The sequence below is a fragment of the Talpa occidentalis genome, unplaced genomic scaffold (assembly GCF_014898055.3).
Source record: "Talpa occidentalis isolate TD23 unplaced genomic scaffold, MPIMG_talOcc4v2.1 talOcc4.8, whole genome shotgun sequence".
In the NCBI taxonomy this organism is placed as follows: Eukaryota; Metazoa; Chordata; class Mammalia; order Eulipotyphla; family Talpidae; genus Talpa; species Talpa occidentalis.
In genome coordinates, this window is record NW_023605194.1 from 104,165,983 (window position 1) to 104,188,296 (window position 22,314).

At 40.5% G+C, this 22,314-nt stretch overlaps 1 protein-coding gene across 1 annotated transcript in view; it reads right to left on the minus strand.

The window, feature by feature from the left end:
• Window positions 1-233: 233 nt before the first annotated feature.
• Window positions 234-22,314, minus strand: part of LOC119234757 (uncharacterized) — a 72,018-nt gene continuing 49,937 nt past the window's right edge. Inside the window, exons 16-20 of the mRNA XM_037497760.2 lie at window positions 20,392-20,503; window positions 17,985-18,068; window positions 16,077-16,200; window positions 2,727-2,817; window positions 234-1,268 (exon numbers count right to left, since the gene is read on the minus strand). Of these exons, the coding sequence (XP_037353657.1) occupies window positions 1,191-1,268; window positions 2,727-2,817; window positions 16,077-16,200; window positions 17,985-18,068; window positions 20,392-20,503 (489 nt within the window). The 3' untranslated portion in view covers window positions 234-1,190. The remainder of the gene's footprint in view (window positions 1,269-2,726; window positions 2,818-16,076; window positions 16,201-17,984; window positions 18,069-20,391; window positions 20,504-22,314) is intronic.

Sequence of the window (22,314 nt, forward strand, 5' to 3'; positions counted from 1 at the left end):
GAGAGGAGGAACCAGACAAAAAGTGTAGTTCTAGAAGTAACTGGCAGTGGCAGCCCTAAAGATAGTCATTCATACCATAGATGTTGAAGAAAACTCAGAAACCCCATCAATTGGCATAGTTCACATAAATGTCTCAAATTCTGATGCGACCAGGAAATTCATACAGTCATTGAATAATAAGTTGAAAGAGTGACACTAGCGTTTGCTACAAATCTTAATGAAAAATGAAAGTTCTGAATTCCATTGCTACTAAGATCATTTATTTCTAATAAATTTTACAGGCATGTTTCAGGATCATGATCCTTTTCCCTCCTCATTGTTAAGCAAGAATAAGCTCTTCTTAGCGATGTCAATCTCTAAATTAGGGGTAAGGTGGGTGCTGACTGGGGAATCATATTAGGGAAAATCAGGATCATCAGAGCAATATGGTATAATTCTAATCACATTTTTATTAAATCACAACAAAATCATAGAATTTACTATGAAACAGAAAGTATTTATAGTTAATTGACATTGGCTAAATGTCTTCTGCACAAAAATGCAAAAACAGTTTTATAGCAAACCTTGAACTTAATTTGAATTCCAACTATTAGGAGATGGTATCATTCATTTTCCAAGCTGAGAAAGAAAAAATATTCTGATAGTTCCTATTTTTCCAAATTCAGTATGAGAATACTATAAATGTATTATAACTGTATAAGTAATAAAACTGTTTCTTTGAACCTGAATTAATCTGTGTACTAAAGTATTTAAATGACATTTAAAATGAAGAGTAACATATCCTTCATATAAATGACAAGATTAGCCCAGCTTGATTTTAATATATTATTTAAAAAATCAGTTTATCAAGATTTTAAGGAATATGCTTTACAGAAAAATAAATCAACATTCTCTTCAAATGCTTACAGAATATAGCTACTAGAGTTCTTATTTGTCCCATGTTGTCTCTTTGGTGTTTACAGTTCTATACACATATTAAAAATCACAGTTATAAACCAATGCTCTGCCATAAAAATTGATACAATTTAAAACAACAACAAAACTGTTGTCTAGTGGTAGATAAAGACTTGTGAGTTGTGTGGCCCCATTTAAAAGATTTACTTATAGTGAATATTTTCTACTGTATATAGTGAGTATTTTTTACTGGATTCAACTTTGCACCTGTAAATCTTTCCAAAGTTAAAGCTCTCTTATTCACCTATTAATGACTTTAAATCAGGAACATTCTTTATCTGGAAGTCCAGTATCATTTGTCCTAGTGCTTTACCCTATTGAACAAAACAGAAAATTACTGAGGGTTCAGGTGTACCACATGACTACAAGAAATTCACTTCACCAGTGAGGTCCATGCGTTACTGTCCTAGACGAACAGTATAACTAAAGACGTGAGTTATTTTTTACTAACTTTATGGTTCTTTCCTTTATCTAATAACTGCTGCTTAGAATAACTTCATGAGCTTCATTTGATTCAAACGATGCCTTAAAGGACAGCAGAGCTACAGAGAAGCAGAACTGAGAGTCGTTTATGTAGTTCTGCCAAACTCAAGTCATTGCCAAAAGATCATGCGTTTGAGCAAGACTGAAAGCAGTGTCCGAATGATAAGGCAATTCACACACATATGTGCCAATTTAAGAGATACTCCCACTAACCAAAATATTGTGACACCACCTTTATTAAAAATTAAATGGCCACCATCAGTTGTCAGTTATCACCAGGCAGCTCTAAATACAGCAAAGTTTCAAAATAACAGGCAACTATTGAGGCTAAGTGATACATAGACTGAGCTAAAGTTACTGATTTTAGTTCTTAGGATGACCCATGCCTATTTCAACTAAATTCCATATTATCCCTTTGCAGCTGGTTCTAGACTGTGACGAAAAGATAATGACCTTCTTTCCTTCAAATCATGGCTCTCCTTAACCTAAAGAATACCAAACACTCTAACTTCAAGACTAAGTTGTATATGAATTATTTTCTTAAATGTCAAGATACTATTTTCTCTCTTGCTCTATAATCTTCAAATACTCTAAGGCAAAGCTTATTAAAATGAAGACAACTATATTTCATTAGGAAACTATCCAGAAAGTCTTCACGCCTATTTTCATCCTCATTCTAAACTGGGAGCTCACTAATACAGCTATGTGTCACTTAAGAAGCTTCGGTCAATGATAAACCCCATATCAGGTGATCCGATACGCTACACCACATGGCCTAGTGTGCAGGAGGTGAGAGCATCTAGGTTTGTGTGATGACACTCTATCATGTTTGCACAATTATGAAACTGCCTAATGACATATTTTTCAGAGCATATCTCTGCCTTTAAGCAATGCACAGCTGTACTAGAGAACATCCCTGGGACCTCCTTAGTGGCACAAGGGGTTACACCTCAGCACTATGAAGCTAACTGCAGATACTGCAACATGAGTTCATCCTGGCCGGGGACATGACCCACATGGCACAGCAGACCTCTTTTATCTTTCCTACTGTTCCCCTCAGCACTGTATTTCAGCAGATCTGCCTGTTCTGCTCCCGGGTCTATCTCTAGTAAATCCTCTCACCCCCCCACACTTCTGGCCTGCACCCCAGTTCTTGAATACATAAATAATCTTTTTTAAAAATAGAGTGTACCCCTGGGCCATATGAAAGGTTGCCAATAACAAGCTGATATCAGCAACACATGGAAAAAAGATACAAAAAAGAAAATGTTCACTGCTGAGATGCTCACCTGTGGGTCACTTCTCAGCGAGGCAGTGCCTCCACCACCAAGGCAATTTCTCAAAACAAAGTTCAATGCATATGTTCCTGGCAATTCATATCTACAAAAATAAGGAAAGTAAACATGAATTATACAGATTTTGCCAATGACAAGGAAATCCCAAGGAAATCCCACAGTCAGCCCTATGATAGCCATAAAAAATTAAAGAGATTTAGATGTGAATATGAACATAAATATTCAATAGATATTTTATGCAAGAATGAATTGATTGGAAAACCAAGGCTAAATTCAGTCAGGATATCATCACTTAAAAAAGAAAGGCACTTGGTAAGGAAGAAGAGAAAGGTATTTTTTCTTTTAACGTTTGACAGAATTACCAAGTACAAGAATAGTTACAGAACATAATGAATTCCCATATAGTCTTCGTTCTGATTTTCCAAATCTTGCTTTCTCCCCTCTCACTCTCTTCCCCAAGCACACTCATGTTTATACATACACATTTTTTTCTGAACCATGTGAGAATTGCAGATATGATGTCCCTTTATCCTTAAATTCTCCAATGTGTTTCCTGAAAGCAAAGGCCTTCGCCTTCTTCTACAATTCACAGTATAAATATCAAAGCCAGAATATTAGCAATGCTATAATGAGCCTATGGACTTATTCAGAATGTGCCAGTTCTCTCTGTAATGTTTTTATAGCAAAAGAAAATTCCAAGTCATGTGGTGCAGTCAGTTTATGTTCAGCTCCTCTCCTCCCATCTAGAACATTTTCTCAGTCTGTCTTTCACATTTCTAGGGACTGCACGCCTGCTCTTCTTGATTTGTGTTTGATGTTTCCTTATGATTCAGTTATGTACATTCAGCAAGAATGCAGCAAGATTTATACTGTCCTCCTTTTCACATCAGTAGGCACATGGTGTTGATTGGTTCCATTGCTAGTGAAGAAGAAAGGCAGCCCCTGTCATCTGGGATGGGAGGAAGACACTAGCTCGCCTTGAAGTTGCTAGGAGACATATGGGCTAGCACAGTGCATCCTGGTGCTCTTCTGTTGAACATAAACTATTTCCCAGAGCATCAATATTAGGTGAGGTCATTAATGTGTGAACACAGACAAAACAATGGACACTGTCATTATCACACACGTGGCCAAACACTCCTCTCTCCTGGCTAATGTGTGTGGCAGTGGCTTCTTGGTAAATGACAGCTGTAGCTTCAGTCCAGCCATCTTTTCTTCTATATAAGGTGTGACATAAGGGAATAAGATACCCATGATAGAATTTACCCTGCTTCCTGACAGCATTCAACCCAGAACCGCTTCCTTAACCATACCCCTAAATTACCTAATGCAAACCCCAATCCTGTAATTAGTCCTTCCCCCCACTCTCTTACCCAGATGCCCAGGTTTCACGGTGTGCACCCCTCTTCACTGCAATGATGAGTAACCCCAGTTTTTCCAGTTACAAATGGGCCCTGGAGACTGTAGGCTGCAAAGCGCTGCCACCAATGAAGATAGCTTGAACCAGCTGGTTACTGCATGTTTGCCAGATTTACCTATTGTAAAGTTACTATTTCCCTTTGTAATGAATAATTATCTTGTGGGGCGATACTCGTGACTATGTAAATAAGCCACGAATAACCAAATGGATGACTCTTGTCTGAATCAGTCGCTCCTGTGATGGCTGTCATAGACAATTTTTGCATTTCCAGTCTTCCTTCTGCAATAAGGAGATTTTGATCATAAGGAAGAGTTCCTTCTTCTTCCCTACTTATTAGCATTGTTTTGGACTTCACTGTAAGCTTATTTTATTTAATAGATTATAATCCATGTTTCTTTTATTTTAATGGTCAAGTGAACCCAGGTTCATTGAGTGGGAGCTCCTGCAGGCTGACCTGTGTGTTATTTGCGTGCTATTTGGTGTGTTATTATTTGGTGTGTTATTATTTGGTGTGTTATTTTGGTGTCTTTCTGCCACCACAAGATATTTCAGTCTCATCTTTTTCTTTCCCACTCCAATCTTACAATCAGCTGTTTCTCCATCGGTCTCTTTCCTCTGGTGGAGAACTGATTCGAACCCAGGGTATTTTTCCTTTACATTTTCTACCTTCAAGGAACCCAAACAACAAGGCTTGGGTTTTTTTTTTACTAAGCAATTTTTGCTACCAATTTTATATAGTATTAAACATATTCATTATTACTCAAATGAATGCCATTCTTAAGAGCAGATTCTAAATGTGTTATTTCAAGCAAAGACTAATCTTAAATAAGAGAACCTGCTTGTAAGCTCACTTTCACTGCTATCAGAGCAGTAAATTGGGAACACAGACTTCTGCTCTATCAAGTGCTGGTAATGTGAAGAGGCGTGGGCATCATGTCTACCTTGGTGGGTGTAAAGCTGTTGTAGATGAGACAGGACATGCACAGTGATTACAAAGAGGTGGCAGGTATCAAGTGACAACTGTGTAGTGGATAGAAAATATATTTGTATGGGGGCTGATATACAACTGAATAATTACTATCAAAGCCAACCTTTTTTTATGTTGAGCAGGGTTGATGCAATTATTTTCCTTGAGCTTCTGCTTCTGCTTTGTATTGTACTCTAGGCTCAAGTTCTATTTCTCTGTGATTTTGTTTGGTTTTCATATTATTGTTTTGCTTTGTTTTATATTTCTAAGCAACCTAGATGCTGGGCCTATATCTAGGTTTATATTTCTAAGCAACCTAGATGCTGGGCCTATATCTTAAATGTTTTGTAGCCCTAGCTCACTGGCATGTAATTGCCAGTAAATAAGATAAGAGGCCACATTCACCCCCCCATGTCCCAGGGTCATATGGGAGCAGCCCTTTCTAAAGAAAGGTGACAGACTTACTAGAAGACCTCTGACAATCGCCCATAGTTAATGGTTATTACAGGACTGGTTATATGTTATATGTATGTATGTGTGTGTGTGTGTGTGTGTGTGTGTGTGTGTCTAGAGCTAGAAAATATGTGTGGTATTTTTAACTTTTTTTGGCAAAATGAGTGGGTACTTTTATTGGCATCTCTAAGTCATTTGCTTCAAAAAGTCATCCCCAAGTTTCATGAAAAATAATTTTATGAATAAGTATTTATAGAGTGGCATGGCTACTAACAAATTCTTTTAAATTTTTGTTTCAAAATGTAGACATACTTTAAATTTGACAAAAGCTCATAAAAATAGGAAAGTCCTCTGTTTCAGCTGACGGCGCATACCTATACACCATGGGGCGCCCTCCTAATTAATCCTTTAGTGTGCTGCCCTTGCTTTCAGCAGTCATTAGAGATCAAACTTCGAGGAGAATTTCCTGTTAGTTTTGGCTAAATTATTATTGATGAATTATGTAGAAAATTAGAATATACGTATTGATTATAGATCATCTTTGGAAGGAAACAAAAATACAAGGAAGAAAATGTGCCTGCCTAGTATCTAGTAATAGAAACAGCATATGATTAGACTATACCTCAGAAGACACGCGGGAAATTAGGCTCCCGCAGGCCAGTGTTGGTAAAGATTGGTGCCATATGGGTTTGCTCAGAGCAACTAGAAACATACTCCCTCCTTCGTTACCAGGTGGCCCCCAAAGAAAGAATATGACTTTTCTCCAATTTTACTTAAAATTCTACTTCCCCACTTTTACTTAAAAAGTAAAGTATTTCTTTTATTTAAAATAAAAATATTAAATTTAAACATATCACAAGATTTAAACATAAAAATCTTTAAATTTAAATCTTAAATTTAAACATAACTTTTATGACTTCACGGCATTTGAGCATGCTTAGGAAAAGAATGTTACACAAAGAAAATCCCAGCCCCTTAGGAATCTATTTAAGCATTAAGTCATTCAAAAATAGTCAAAGAGATACACTGTATGGTGTTCCCTGATACTGATAGGAAACTAAGACCAAATTACCCAAATTATTCTTTCTATGGTGACTTTATTAGGAAAAATGACCAACCAGGTGGGTACTATTATTGTTGCTAACTAAAAGGTAAGCCATGTGGAAACCATATGCTTTTCTCGTTAGCAAAAATAATCAGAAATTACTTTTTCTAGATTTAAAACATTTTCTAGGACTTAGTTCTCCAAATGTAGATTCTAAGTTTACCCACTGATAATGATCATGCCGTTTTTAAATCACAGTATTCTGGAGTAATTCAACACCCCCTACTGATCAGGGCAAGTGTGACTGAGTACAAAGTTGCAATTACAGAGTGCAAATGGCTCTAATCTCAGGATACCCTACAAATAACAAAGGGGGCAGATGAGGGGGTGGGGCTGAAGCAGTGGAAACCTATCAACATCCTCAGAGATCAATGAATATATGTCACATTCACTTAAATATTTAAGATAAAGAGCAAGGAGTTTAGGGTTAGGTGAGGCAGGTTTCAGGATACCAAGGGGAAACACATTATCTGTCACTGTCCTCCTTAAGCACATAAACTTAAATTTCACTAAAGCTGAGTATTTAAGAATTACTAAATTCTTAGGGGATGTACTTTGTTACTTTATTCAAATACCGAATATTCACTGAGACAGATACTGAAGGGCAACAGAATATATCAGGCTTGCTTTTGGGGACAAAACACTTCCATTATGAGGCAAATTAATTTGGGAGTGGGGGTAGTTTTTTCAAAAGCAGAGTATAAAAAAAGGAGAAACATGAAAATCATATATATTCCTCAAATATTTTTAACTACATAACTATTCATAAATGACATTCACAATGTATTTAAATGGGTCTTCCCAAGTACACAAATATAACATAAAATGTTAACTTTTAGTTACTAAGATATAGTAATATAGTCCTTGTAATTTCTACAAATTAAGGTTTCTAACCTATCCTTTAGTAGCTTAATTTTCTGTTTTTAAAATTTTATTCTAATACCAAAAAAACCAGACCTTCCATTATACAATTTCTTAATTCAAAGGGTTTTTAAATACCCCCAAGACTTTCTCTGAAATTAAGTAAATGCATTTAATGATTTTCCACCTCCACTGCTAAATACTAGTTTACAAACTAATACTAAAATTCTATGAAAAGTAATCCCAGAGTCGCTATGGTCTATCACGTTCTGGGTGTCCAGAAAGCAAGAATGAAAGGACAGGATAGAAAACCCACAGTCCCTTTTCTTCAAAGGGCTGATGGCGTCAGAAAGTAAACGCAGCAACTTGAATACAAGCTAGATAACAAGCCAACACAATGCAGAAGGCGATTAAAGAGTAAAAAGTGGAGACTCTGCCTGGGAGAAGTTAAGAATGGTTCACTAAGAAAAAAACTCACTTGAGCTAGGATTTGTACCAAAAGAATGAGTATTTGGTTGGAAAAGACAGATGGGAGGAAGGGCAGGTGATCTGAAAGCAACAATGGGGCCCGAGAGAAGTAGTTGGAAAGTGCCGGTGGTACTGGGAGAAGGTAAAGCACAAGCTCATCAGTGTGGTCAAGGGGCGCCCTCCATATTCCCAACAGGGTCCCCATCCTCAGCCTCAGCTCTTCCTATTTCTGACTTGCAAATTCCCTGATCTTGGAATATGCTCTGTTGTTCCAATCTCCTCCCTGAGCCACCTCCATCTCAGCAAATAGGTATCTCCCACTTCTGCTTTGTCCTATTCCCATTCCTTTGCCCCAGAGCCCGGGTGTTTGGCGCTTTTCCTCTGGGGTCCCCTAGAACCAAGGTGACACCTATCACTCAGGAATGGGCTTGATTGTTCATTGTCTTCCTCCATCCCTGGGGCTTGTGCTCTGTGTTTCCAGCCTTATGACAGTGCCTGACACGCAACGGGTACACAAGAAACATCAGTCATGAATGAATGGCAGAAATGGCTAGGTTGACTGAAATGTAGGGATATGATAAAAGAAATAAACCAAGAAAGGTAGATTAGGAAAGATCACAAAGGGCATGAATGGTATGTGTGACACTCATTTGTTTTGTTTGCCCAATAATTCTGGCTTTACCATACTCTTCAGGCCACACAACTGTACTTCTTGTCCCCTTAAGATGGGTTAGGTCTTATGACTACTTCTGGCCATAAATATTTGAGCAGATGTGGATGTGCCATTTTCTGGTCAAAGGATTCAATTTGACCAGCAAGATACTCCAGACTGTTTTTTTCCTCTGGCAAGATTTCTTCAACCTGAAACCCTGACCCACTAGAAATGAGTCAAATCTCCCTGCTGACAGGGGAGGGACATTTAACATGAGCAAGAAATAAAACATTTGTTGTTTTAATCCATTGAGATTTGTGAGTTGTTTACTAATGCAGCACAGCCTAACTTTATCCTGCCATTGCACAAAGCTAAGGAATCAGACTAGATGTTTGAAAAGTTGATTAGGTAACTCATTGGGGGCCATTAAGTATATCCTAAGAGTTTTCTACTAGAGTAAAATTTCAGGAAGACCAATTTTAGCATTCTTTTAATGATGGGTTTCGGGAATAAAAAAGCAGCTGAAATCAGGGAAAGCACTGAGGACATTCTAGTTACTCGAGTTCTGTATTTCCCTTAGGGTCCACAGAACTCCCTTTCAGGAGGTATTGATAGAGCATCCAAAAAACGCGCCAATGGTAAATAAATCTGGAAAACTATGTATTTTATTGCCTCTTTTAGATGTTTTAGCCAATTATTGACCTGGAAAGAGTAGTAGGTAGAAGTACTCTCTACTTGAATTTCTCTGATCCAGTATCTACCAACCAAAGTCTCTTCCTGCTTCAGAGTTCTTTTAAATTAATTAATCAATAAATTAACTACTTCAGCAAACCCTCTATGAACCTTTGGTCAACTCTATAGCAGATTGGGAAGTACTGGTCTAGGAGAAAGTACATATTAGTATAGTAACCATGGAAATGAAATTAATAGAATATAGTTTTAAAATTTTTGTCCAGCTTTGAGAAATATACATACTTCACCATATAAGTTGACGGTATAGAGTCTAATGGTTTGATCTACATATATTCTGAAATGACCACAGTGGGTCTTAACAGACATCATCTCCTACAGATACAATAAAAAAAAGAAGAAATTATTTTTCTTTGTTAAGAGAACTCTTAGAATTTACTCTTAATAACTTTCCTAAAAATCAAATGGCAGTGTTACTAGAGTCCTCACGTCACACAAAGGACTTCTATGCCAATACATCATGCCCCTAGTGCAGCGGGTCCGGGTCCGTGAGGTTGGTTAGTAGGTCATTTTGTTGTAATGTTGATGAGAATAAAAATGGATTCCCACTGCTTTGTGGAGTTTGTCTGTTCTCCCCCTCTGTCTGTGAGGGTTGCTCTGGGTATTCTGGTTTCCTCCTGCTTCCCAGAGCAGTGCATGTGAGGTTCATCGTGCATCTCAACCAACCCAGTTTGAGTGTGTGTGTGTGTGTGTGTATGTGTGTGTGTGTGTGAAGTGTCCTGTGGTGGAAAGGCAGCCAGTCCAGAGCTAGAGCCTGCCTTGCTTCCTGAGCTACAGGCTCCAGTCACCAGTAACCCTGAACTGCAATAATCCCCTTGGAACATGAATGAATGAATGAATGAATCCATATTATTGTGTAACATTAGAAGTACTTTGGATCTTTATGTAAAAAATTGGTAACATTTCTGTGACCAGAAATAAGCCCTCAGATTTTAACTCTTGTTTATATAAATTAGCCTCTGGTGAAATTGGTTTTCCTAAACTTATTTCATTTAAAGTCACAGTTTACAAGAACTTTGGGAGAAAGTTAAGTGAGGACTTACTACACTTATTCATCTTATAACTGGAAATTTGTATCTTTTGACCTTTTTCCTCCAATTCTTCTTCCATCCACCCTTTGCCTGACTTTTTGTTTTTACCTCCCACATATAAATAAGATGATCCAGTATTTGTCTGACATTTCACTTAGCCTAATGCCCTCAAGGCCCATCATGTTGTCACAAACAGTAGGATTTCCTCATGTGCAGTGTCTGCATGTTTGAGTAATTGGGTTCCTCTAGCAGAATTTACAGGTTCAATTTGGTAGAGACAGTTCTTCAGCAGTCCGCTCAGCTTGGGTTTCTGGTTGTGCCTGCTGATACTGTCCTTCGGCAGGTGGGGCAGCACTGAGGTCTATTTTTCGGTCAGGCAAATGTTCAAGTTCCAAGGATGGGGTTACAAGGATGTGCCATGGCTGAGGACAGTTGGGTAGGGCTGTTGACTTGGCTCCTTACTCAAGTGAGGCTGTCGGATACGCTCCTCAGTTGCTTGGATTCTATGATCAGGCTTCCTGGATGGTCAGGACTGGGTACTACTTTCAGCAGCAGATGAGATTAATAATCGGCATCCCTGCCCTGGGTCAGCAGCAGGATGGGACCCAGAGTCTACACCGTGTGTTGTTTGGGAACCCTAATCAGGCAGGGACGTGCACTGAATTCCATAGTCAGGTGCAGAGACCCACTGTGCTCTACAGACAGAAGTCACAGGCTGACCTTGGGGCCAAACATATCCACTGGCTTTGCTCTGTGAACTACCGGCTTTGCTTGTCTTTCTCTCAGCTTAGCACCACTGGGCTGTCTAGCTACCACATGTTCTTACCAGTCTGTCAGACAGGGTGGGAGACACAGAATACAGGGCTAGATCTTAGCTCTCCTGAGTAGGCAGAAAGGGAAGAGGCCCCTCCAGGCAACTCTCACTGTCCCCACATAGGCTCTCTAATTGGAGGTGCTGTCTCTACCCTCAGCTTTGGTTATGATTTAATTTCCTGCCTGGGAGGCACATCTGATACTGGCTTTTCTCTTCCACGGTCAGCTTTACCTGTCTGCCTGTTGGCGCTAGTGTTGCTGGGCTGCCTAGTTTCCATGTACTCCAGCCAACCTCTCTGGTCAGCTGGAGCCAAAGCTCCAAAGCGGGTGGGGCTGTGACTCAACTCCTTGACGGGTGTGGGTAAACCTGGCTCTAGAGTCAGCAAAACTCATCTAAGGATCTGAATCAGGTAGATCTCTATCACCCGAGTTCCTGGTCAGGGTATGCTCTTGACTTGTCTCTACACATGAGCAAAGCAGCTGGTTAGGACTGCTGCTCGGGTGCTGCAGGTGTGATCTCGGCCCGCCAAGCCTTTGTGTTCGTTGTTGATTCCCCTACAGTTGTGCAAGGTAAGATCAGAGTAGAGGTTCCCACAAAGTGGCCCCCCAGTGCTGGATATGGGTCTTGATTGTTTCCAAGTTCTCTTCTCCAACTGGAGTAACTGGAGCTGGTGCTGCACTGGGCTGGGCGGACTAGTAGCCACTCCCCTTGCCCTGGAAATGAGTCTGTCTAGGTCTCTGTGGTGTAGAGGACAGGGGTTACTCTCACCCTCTTGATCTGCAGTTCTCTCAGTGACATCTTCGTGAATAAGTTGTTAGCTGTTCTTGTGAGAAGGAGCCAGCTCTTGAACAACTTATGTCACTGCCTTGGTGATATCACTTCTTTATTTGGAATCTTTGGAGGAGGCTTTCCAAGCTTAGTGGCTCATTGGATTTGGTGACCATGGAGGAATCAGACAAGATTAAGGTTTGCAGCTTGACTAGCAAAATGGAAGTATTATTGACAGTGATGGGAACAAAATTAAAAGGAGCTGGTTGTGGAAGAAGACAGATCCACTCAAAAAATGTTTGTCTAGTACCTACTGTGTGCCAGGCACTGTACTAGCCACCGAATCACAGATATGAAAGACTATTTTCTCAAGGAGTTTCAATCTTCATTCAGTCATCAATTTCTTTATTGCCAAATGAGCATTTTTAAAGTTCTAGGCGCCGGGGCAAACAAAACAATAAAACAACTCTTGGCTACAAGGAGTTCTCACATACAATAGTCATCATTAAACTTACAGTGCTATGAAAGAAATACACCCAAATGTTTTAGATTTTATTTTGTTAAGCTTAGGGAGTGGTAGCAGATCACATGGGTGGACTTTTGTGCGAGGCAGCTGGCAGTCTGGTGTGGAGTTCAAGGGAGGGTCTGGCTAGCTAGGACTGCAGGTGTGTGGCAGCTCATCCATTTAGCTGAGAAGGAGTGAGCGGAGGGCAGCTAATGCCTGCATCCAGAACATGGGAGAAGGATGAGGAAAAGCAGCCCCAAAGATGGAAGAGCCAGAATCCTGGACACAAGCTGATAAGGAAAACCTAAAATAGACTCAGGGAAATGAAGAAGCTCATAGGGTGTAGTTGGTCCTTACCTTCTTGGCAACTCTGAGGCAAACCGAACAAAGGGAGGCGGAATGGTATTTAACAAGGAGTTGATCAAGGATTCAGTTTTGCAGAGAAATGCAAGGAACGTGAAGAATGAGTGGTCTAGCAGTTGGTCCTTGAGGAAAGCAGAAGTGCAGAATTAGGGGCGTGGAGCTCAGATTATAAGGATTTTAGGAGCCAGTAGATGTGAAAGAAACAGGCAGTGACTGCAGGGAAGCAATGGGATGGAATGTTAATTTGAGGGAGTAGCAGGTTTGAGATTTTTTTTTTTTATTTGACATTTGAGAAGGGAAAACTCAAACATTTTTCTCAGGGGAAGATGGATCTGACAAGATGAAGAGACAGAGTTTAGATGGATGGGGAGGGGGGAGGGCAGGGGACCGTGGGTGGGATGAAGTGGTACAGAACCTAAACCTTGGGTGGAGCCATTTTTATCCTTAGAAAGGTGACTAGGACTTTCTTACCTGAGAAGGGAGGAGGGGATCAGTGTGGGCACAGGCTGGAGAACAGCAAGGGGTAGAGGAAGAACTGATCAAGTGTTTGCTGAATGATATGAAGAGTCTGAGGAAGTAAGAATATGGAGCTGAGGAAGTAAGAATATGGAGTTAAGGCAGTAACTGCTTATTTATTTATTTATTTATTTATTTATTTATACATACATACATACATACATACATACATACATACATACAAGCACTGGGTACAGTCAGAAGCGCGGGAGGGTGAGAGAATTCACCAGAGCCAGAGCGGGGAGCAGAGCAGGCAGAAGGACTGAAGTACATTGCTGAGGGGAGCAGCGGGCGGCAGGAGAGGTCTGCGCGCCATGTGGGACCCTCCTCGGGTGGTCGGGGAGCAGCCGGGGATCGAACCGGCTCGGCAGAGGCTGCAGGCAGCTTCGCAACCCAGCGCTCAACCGCTGCGCCACCGGGGAGGCCCCAGTAACTGCATGGTTTTAAGAAGAGCAGGGGCCAAGACTAGTGGGAAAAACACCAGCATCAACGAGAGTCCCGTGCAGGGCAGCTCTTGACTTAGCAAGACAAGACTGACTGTGCACGGCAGGAAGGTCAGTGTCACAGCTCCTGCCACTCAGTACTGGGATTGCACCCCTGTCTTTTTGATAACCAAAAACACCCCCACAAATTTCCACATGCCCTAGGTTGAGAATCCCTTAGCTTGTCGCACGACCACACAGAAGAACTGAATCACACGGGCACCCTGCCTTTCTCAATAACCCTTAGAACCTAAGATCAAAGTTCAGCGGCTTTCAAAGCTTTGATAAGGAGACAACAAAAGAAATATTCCTAGATATTTCTCCCATTGATTGAGACTATTTACAAACAAGTCACCTCCAGAGATTTATTTCCAGTAGGGCAACTGCTAAGAACATAGAGAATTTTAGGGCCAAATACAGTTGCACAGGATCTCTGAATAATTTGCAATTCAGAGACATTTTTATAGGTAATATATGTCTAAACCCCGATCCAAAGACGGGTTTTATAAGCCTGGCACACTGCCCAGGATGTGGGGGTTGGGAACGTCTACAGTAAAAGCCCCACAAAGGAGGCTAAAAGGAAATCAGATGGCTTTGCCTCCACACCCAGATAGCTTCAGCAGAGCACGGATATCCCATGGCTCGAGTTTGGGAGTTTGAAAATATAGCTGCTGATGTGCCCCAACAAAAAAGTTCCTGGACACATTGACATAGTAGATCTGTCTGTGGAAGACTCGTACTTGCTAAGAGTGAGTAAGGATCTGAGTTGATATCTCATGGAACAGATGTGAACTGATACTCAGTACTATCACAGAGCTAGATCTCAGTTTCTGCTTAATCTAATTAATGTTCCTTAAATTCTCTGTATGCCTTTCTACCCCATTTGATCATGACCTCAGCTTTTTCTGAGCCTGTCCTGTATGGCTAAGTCAATGGGTTTCAACCTGCCAATAGCTTTGCCCCATTTTGACCCCAGTCTATTGGCTCTGACACTCAATTAAGCCTTGCCCTAGTGATTCTTCAGTTATATCCCCAGACAATTTCAGTCTTCTCACTAAAAACACCAAGGGTCATCTGTCTTTGCAAATCTTTTGCATAAGCCTTTGAATTGTAGTGTCTTGCCTTCTAATTGTGTTTGATAACAGTATAGCATGCTTTCCAGCCCCAATATATATTGATCTGCTACTTCCAAAATCTTAAAATAGGTCAAGGCATTTCACAAGACCCACCTAAGAGATGGAGGAGGGATAAATGTCTTTATCTGGAGGGGAAGGGATGCCAAAAATAATGTATAGGCTCATGGTTGTTTTTAGTCAGACATAAAACACTAATGAACTAAAACAAAGAAAACTTGTCATATGTTTAAGTAGGACTATATTCCAAAATCGGAGTAAAAAAAAGACTCTCTAGAAATAGTAGCATTTAATGATGCAACAGTAAGCTTAGAATGTTTGGATCGCTGATTTTGGCTGGTAAATAACTTCATCTAATTATTTGTATCAATCCTCTAGTCTTAGATTAAACTGTTTAGATGAATTTCTAGCAGAAAACAAATAGACATTAAATAGCAATGAAACAGTAAACTGTTTAAAGAATGTTAATCATATTTAAAGAAAACATAACAGGATCATATCAAGTAATACATCTGTAATTTAGAGTTTAAAATTTTACATACAATACCTTGAATATACTTCTTACATTCTTTAAAAACACTTTAATTTTAAGAAAATGAGACTACTTACATTTCATTTGGTATGAGCAACCAAAAGAGACTTAACATTTCACTAGTAAATCTTCTCTAGCATATAATTCAGTTAAATTAAGATTTCTAACACCGAGGCAATAGCTAAAAAGTCAATATACTTCCCACCCATTTTTCCCCAAGCTACTCCCACCTCGCAGGTTTAGCGTTTGGGGCACCCACTTTATTAAGATCTTCTGTTGCCTCTTAGATGTTCCAAATGATGTCAATTTAGCAAGCGTACAAGGTCAATTTAACCAGACCACAAGTTCATGTCAAAGGATATGACATGTTTTTACTTTTTGTATCTCCCAAAATGTCAACAGAAGATTAAAGTACTATTTTACAAAATAAAGGCTATTGATCTCCTAATTGATATCAATACACTCTTTTTTTTTTAAGCCCACAATATAAATGTCGCCATTCATCCTCTTAAGTTGAGCCATACCTTATTACTGAGGTCCCTGCCCGTTGATCTTTCTGCAGAATATGCTGGAAGTAATCTTCTACAGCTTGAGCAGTTAGGCATTTTTTTAAGTATGGGTAGTAAAGAGGGTGCCGTGCTATGATACCTATTGTATACAAAGCATTACATTAATCAGCACATATACTAAAGAGTAATCAAGATGACCAGCTAATTTAAAGTATCTTAGTCTGATTCTGTAAGGATACTGTGTATCAGATGGAAAGGGGAGAGGTGGGGGACATGGGGAGATACAGTGGACAAAGAGCTGCCATCAAAGTGAATCTCTTGGTTATGAGTATCATTGTCCCTGCTCTGGTAATAACCACAGTTTCTCTAATGGAGGGGGGTATCAGATGTAGGTAAGTCTATTAAAAATTGCATGAGACATACTCACACTAAAAATCATTCATTGATCATCCAAAATGCAAATTTAATAAGATGTTCTGTAATTCTAATGATCTCAAGGGGTATTATGGTATTTCATTCCTTTAATTTTTGAAACGAAGCACAGGTCATATAACTACAACTTGCAAAGAGGGGATAGAAGAGCAACACAAATCAAATGAAGAATACTAGGATGTTAACCTCAAAACTACACATTTCAGAGGCCACTATTCTATTCCCACCCACAACTAATATTCTAGAAAATGGTAGGGCTAAATATATTTTTAGTAAAAAATAATAGATATAAGTGCCTTCAATTTTTTGAGAATGCAAACTCTCTTATCACAAGGAATGAAAGGCTGGCAAATCCATTGCCTTTAATCACTTTAGCACAAACAGCTCAGCTAATACGGCAGGTAATGTTGAAGCGCAAGGACGCAAGCTGGCTGTGGCTGTCATCCAGATTGCCTGCTGGGTACAGGAAGTGTCAAAGGAGCCATTGTTTAAATGATTCAGATTCTGGCAACTTTCACAAGAGCCCGTGCACACACATGAACTCCTTGCAGTTTTCAAACTCACTGCATGATAGAGATGTACGTATATTTTGATTTTTCTATATTATTTTTTATACCTAATGGTGCCTATTAGAAGATAGTCTGATGATTTTGCAGATATCAAAAAAGAGATGAGTGGATGGCATTCCATGAAGTTAAAAAAGAGAAAGAACCAGGAGAGTTCTAAGAAGAGAAGGAAATAATGTAGCAATTTGGGGAGGGTAAAAGAAAAAGAAAGGAATTTTAAGAGGTGAAGAAATATTTTTAAAATATATTTAAATAAAGTGGCAAAAGTTAGAACATGGCAATACCAGTAAAGAAATAGTACTTAGAGATTAGGGAAACAGAAGATTAAAAGGCAAAAGGTCAATGCAGAGAATAACTAAATTTGAATACTATGAAATAGGAGTAGGTTTTCTGGTCCTGAATAAGTTTAACATACTTGTTTTTTGCTACAATGCATTATTATGTTGAGGATCACAGGTTATCTGAAACATATCTTTATATATGTCAGTAAAAAACCTAGCTTGGTAGCACTGGAAAAATTAATATAACTTAACCAATACAGTGAACAGGTCCCCCACCCCTCCCACCCCCCCACCCCCCTCCGCAGCAGTTGAGTGCTGGGCTACGAGGCTGCCCGCAGCCTCTGCAGCACCAGTTCAATCCCTGGCCACCAGGCGAGGGTCCCACACGGCGCGCAGACCTCTCCTGCCGTGCCCGCTGCTCCCCTCAGCAGTGTACTTTGTCAGTCTGCCTGCTCTGCTCCCTGCTCTGGCTCTGGTGAATTCTCTCACCCTCCCGCGCTTCTGACTGTGCCCAGTGCTTGTATAAATAAATAAAATAAATCTTTAAAAAAAAATACAGTGAACAAACAACTGTTTGAATCCAGTGATAACTTATGAAATGACTGAAATCAATGCGAAAAGTGGCTTTATAAGCCAGACCATACCTATATTTGCGGAGTTGCCTTTGTCCCCGCTCCTCGTGTAGGCCAGATCTTCTAGGCGATATGTCAGGGAACCCGCTGGCAGGTCTACCAGGGAGAGATGGAGGAATTATACGAACCCATTAAACACGGTTGCATGGAATGTGGTGTTCTGACGCGGGAGCTACAGAGAGCAGGCTGGCGTGAGGCAGCCGGGTAAAAGCAAGTGCAAGCCAGTAGGATGCGCTGCCCCAGTCCTGTTTGAATGGGGGATTGCATCAGGGACTGGCGAGCCCTGTCCTGGCACTTTGGCCACCACCCTGTCCAGGAGGCACCTTGATGGATAAAAAGCATCAGATCTGGGGCCTCCCTGGTGGCGCAGAGGTTTAAGACAGTGCTATTAAGCTACTGCCAGCCACTGCAACATGAGTTCAATACCCGGCTGGCCAGGGAGCTAACCCACATGGCACAGCAGACCTCTCCTGTCTCGTTCTGTTCCCCACTCTGTCTCTGGTGAATTCTCTCACCCCCGCCCCCACCTCTGGCATATATCCCAGTTTTTTTTTTTTTTTTTAAAGATTTATTTATTTATTTATATGAGCACTGGGTACAGTCAGAGGCGCTGGAGGGTGAGAGAATTCGCCAGAGCAGGGAGCAGAGCAGGCAGAAGGACCGAAGTACACTGCTGAGGGGAGCAGCGGGCGGCAGGAGAGGTCTGTGCGCCATGTGGGACCCTCTTCCAGTGGCCGGGGAGCAGCCGGGGATTGAACCAGCGCCGCAGAGGCTGTGGGCAGCTTCGCAACCCAGCACTCAACCGCTGCGCCACCGGGGAGGCCCCATATATCCCAGTTTTTTAAGGTTTATTTATTTATGCATACAAGAACTGGGGTACAGGACAGAGGTGCAGGCGGTGAGAGGATCCACCAGAGACAGAGCGGGGAACAGAACAGGCAAACTGACTGAAATACACTGCTGAGGGGAGCAGTGGGGGAGACAGGAGAGGTCTGCTGTGCCATGTGGGTTGCTCCCTGGCCTGGGATCGAACTCGTGCTCTGGTGGCTGTGGTTAGCTTCATAGGTTGCATCTTAACCCCTTGCACCACCAGGGAGGCCCCCACCCCAGTTCTTGTATGCATAAATATATCAATCTTTAAAAAAAAAAAGCATCAGATCCTGACTAATGATTAGCTCACAATCTCCTGGAGGGAGAAGGCAGAGACCAAGGGCTTAGATGGAATGAAACCCATCTGTGCATGTCCGGGGTAGCCCAGCCCAGAGCAAGCTATTTATATGATGTTGCCCTCCTTCTGACCTCCTGGACTTACCCTCTATACACTCCTAACTCCCTCCCTACAGCCAGTTTATATTCTCCTTTCTGGCTCCCTCCTGCCTCAGTCTCTCTAACAAAACCTTGCCTGGTTCAACCACACCTAGCACTTTCTGGTGGATCCTTTCCTTAGAGCACAAAGGACCCATTCTCTGGGGTTGACACCCTGTAACAACTGGTCCAGATTAGACGATCCCTTTCTGGAGGAATCTTTTATCAGCCCTCAAGTTTGGATATGTGTCTCTAGGCTTTTAGGAACACACCATTTATGAGGCATGGTAAGATGAGAAGTAACTTTTGAATCAATCACAAGCGGAATTATAGAAGCTGAGGTGGGAAAGTTGTCACTGGACTTTTGGAAGACTCTAGGTACAGCCAGTAGAAATTTGTGAAGGCACTGATAAAAATGAGGAAAGTGTGACTAAAAGGATGAAGACGTCATGAGAAAATAATCCAGCTAAAAGCAAACCTTCACATTAAAGGAATTCTCAGAGATATTTCGCAATCTGGAAAGTGCAAAGGAAGTTGATCAAATGTTGGAAGTTGATCAAATGCAGACAGAAGTCTGAGCAGATTGTGTAGATGTGTGGAGCTGAGAGCTCCCCCAAATTTTCCTTCTCTATATTATTCAAATATTCCATTCATGACTATTTTCCATAACAATGACCATCCTTTGTGTACCCTTCCTACCGCCCCTAGAGTGTTAATCTCCCCTCAGCTAGGATAAAATCCTTTCTCTGAAAACTTATCCTTCCAAACCCAACCTAAAGCTAGCCTTCCACTTGTGCAGGCCCAGCCTTGACTTACACACAGCCTTGATATTCACTTTGATGCTGCTGCCATCAAAGACTATGTGGAATCGCAGGCTCATCCCTTCTCCATGAAACTTGATCTATTTGTTCTTTACGAGTGAACCCCCACTTTGTCCAGTATGCCACACCCAGGTCTTACCCTGACCTCAGATAACCCACATGGTGTTTCCTGCCAAAATGTCATTTTTTATACACTAAAAATCAGTAATGAAAATGTTGTGAAAATAATACGTAATGAAGAATGGAGAGAATAACTGTTTGGTAGAAAATACCAGGTAGAAAAAGGAACATACCTTTTAGGTCATCTTCTATCTTGGGTAAGACTGGTGAGGCCAGTGTGTCCGCTGTGAAGGTAAGATCTTCATGAAAGGTTTCAACATGTTCTCCATTCATGTGGATATCAATCTGAAATATATATATATATATATATATATATATATATATAATTTAAAGCCAGGAAATGGGGAAAAACAGATTTTATGGATAAGAAGGTATCTACTTATAATTTAGTTTAATTGGAATATTAATAGGTCAGCTCTCTAATCCCACATTTGAAGTTCTGTTTTTGACATGTTCACGGAACTATACTGCCTTGTTATTCTTAGTGCAAACAGAAATAAAAGAGCATAACCTGCTTCTAAGATCTCTTCTGCTGGGGGGAAAGCAATCCTTTCTCAGGAGATCCCTCCTCTGCTTGTTGACAATGAGACCAGTGAATCTGAGCTGGTGAGCTGAGCTGAAGAAGCACTAATCAGTATGGCCGTAAGGCTGGCACTGCAATCAAAGATTCTTTGTTTTTTATAGACTGATGACTGGCGGCTGCCTCATCACTACAGACTCCCTAGAAAAGCATTTCCAGCTCCCTCACCCCGTGCTCCGAGAATCCAGTCAGGTCTGAGGCACACCTACTCTCAAGTGCCAGAGCCTCACAATGGAGCTTTCTGTGTCATGGCAATGCCAGCCTCATCTTTTTATCAGGGTGTGGTGAATCTGGCTCACACAAGGTGCAGTCAACTCATATCATAGTGTGTGATCTAGAGTGTCTTTTGAATTGATTTCTACACCTGCATTGGTTTATATGCACATAGGGCGAGGGAGCTTTGCTTCTTTCCTTCCTTGTCCTAATGCCCAGCACAATCAGTGTCTACAACATACAAACTGAAATAATTGCTGTACTAAGCTGCAGAAACATTTGATTTGTTTGTTGTTTTCTAGGGCCACCCCTCTTCTTGATCCTCTTTATGACCAAAGCAAGTGCTGTGAGAGCAGGAATCAACTCACATGGAGTTGGCAGGAGATTAGTTCTCCAAGCTGTTCCTTCTAACCAAAGTGCATCCTTACTCCCCTCCAATCCTGTCCAGCCTGCTTAAAACTGGTGTTTGGTTTTTCTTGCTTAAGGTGACTAAGGCAAAGACAGTGATTGACCTTTGCTACTGTTATTTTAATATACAGAAGGATCACCGTTTGTCCATACTTCTTGCAATTACAAGTTCTAAGCAAAATGAGATCCCTGACAATAACAGATTTTATTATTCTGCCAGGTACTCCAGCAAAAAAGTATGTAGTTGTACTGAACACTATTACCAGGTGTTAAGAAATATACTGAAGCAGAGATATCTGAATATTTTCTCTGATAAACTATCTTTCAAACATTTCCAGAAAAAGAACTTCACCAGCTATCAATTAGTTTTATCAACCATTTCCCTGTTTTTACTGAATTTACTGTGGCCTATAATGAACAGATTAATAGTCTTGTCTTTTAATAAGGGGTGAAGAGGAGACTTCTTAAAAATCAAATGATGGAAGTAAGTTGTACATCGGCTTTATATGCATGTCATATACTGGCAGCCCTGGGAACTTTTTATACATTTGTTAAAATTTTTGATTATTATTCCATTATTGCTATTGAAAAATCAACTATCAGTTTAGAATAACTACATACAAAGTTCAAATAACTATATACAAAATCTGCAGGTGATACTGATTGGTTTCCACCATAACACATTTCCATGACCAAGGGGACTAGATGACCTCAAATTTCAATATTGCAATGAAGTTGAAAACTTAGCAGCCATAGGGCCAAAAGTCAAGTTGGCACAAATCCCACCAATACATTCACAATTTAAAACATCATAATGTGTTAATGTATTCACTCAAACTCTTAACCAACTGACCTTTTACAACAAAAGACAATTCATGAAGATCATGGTTCAGGT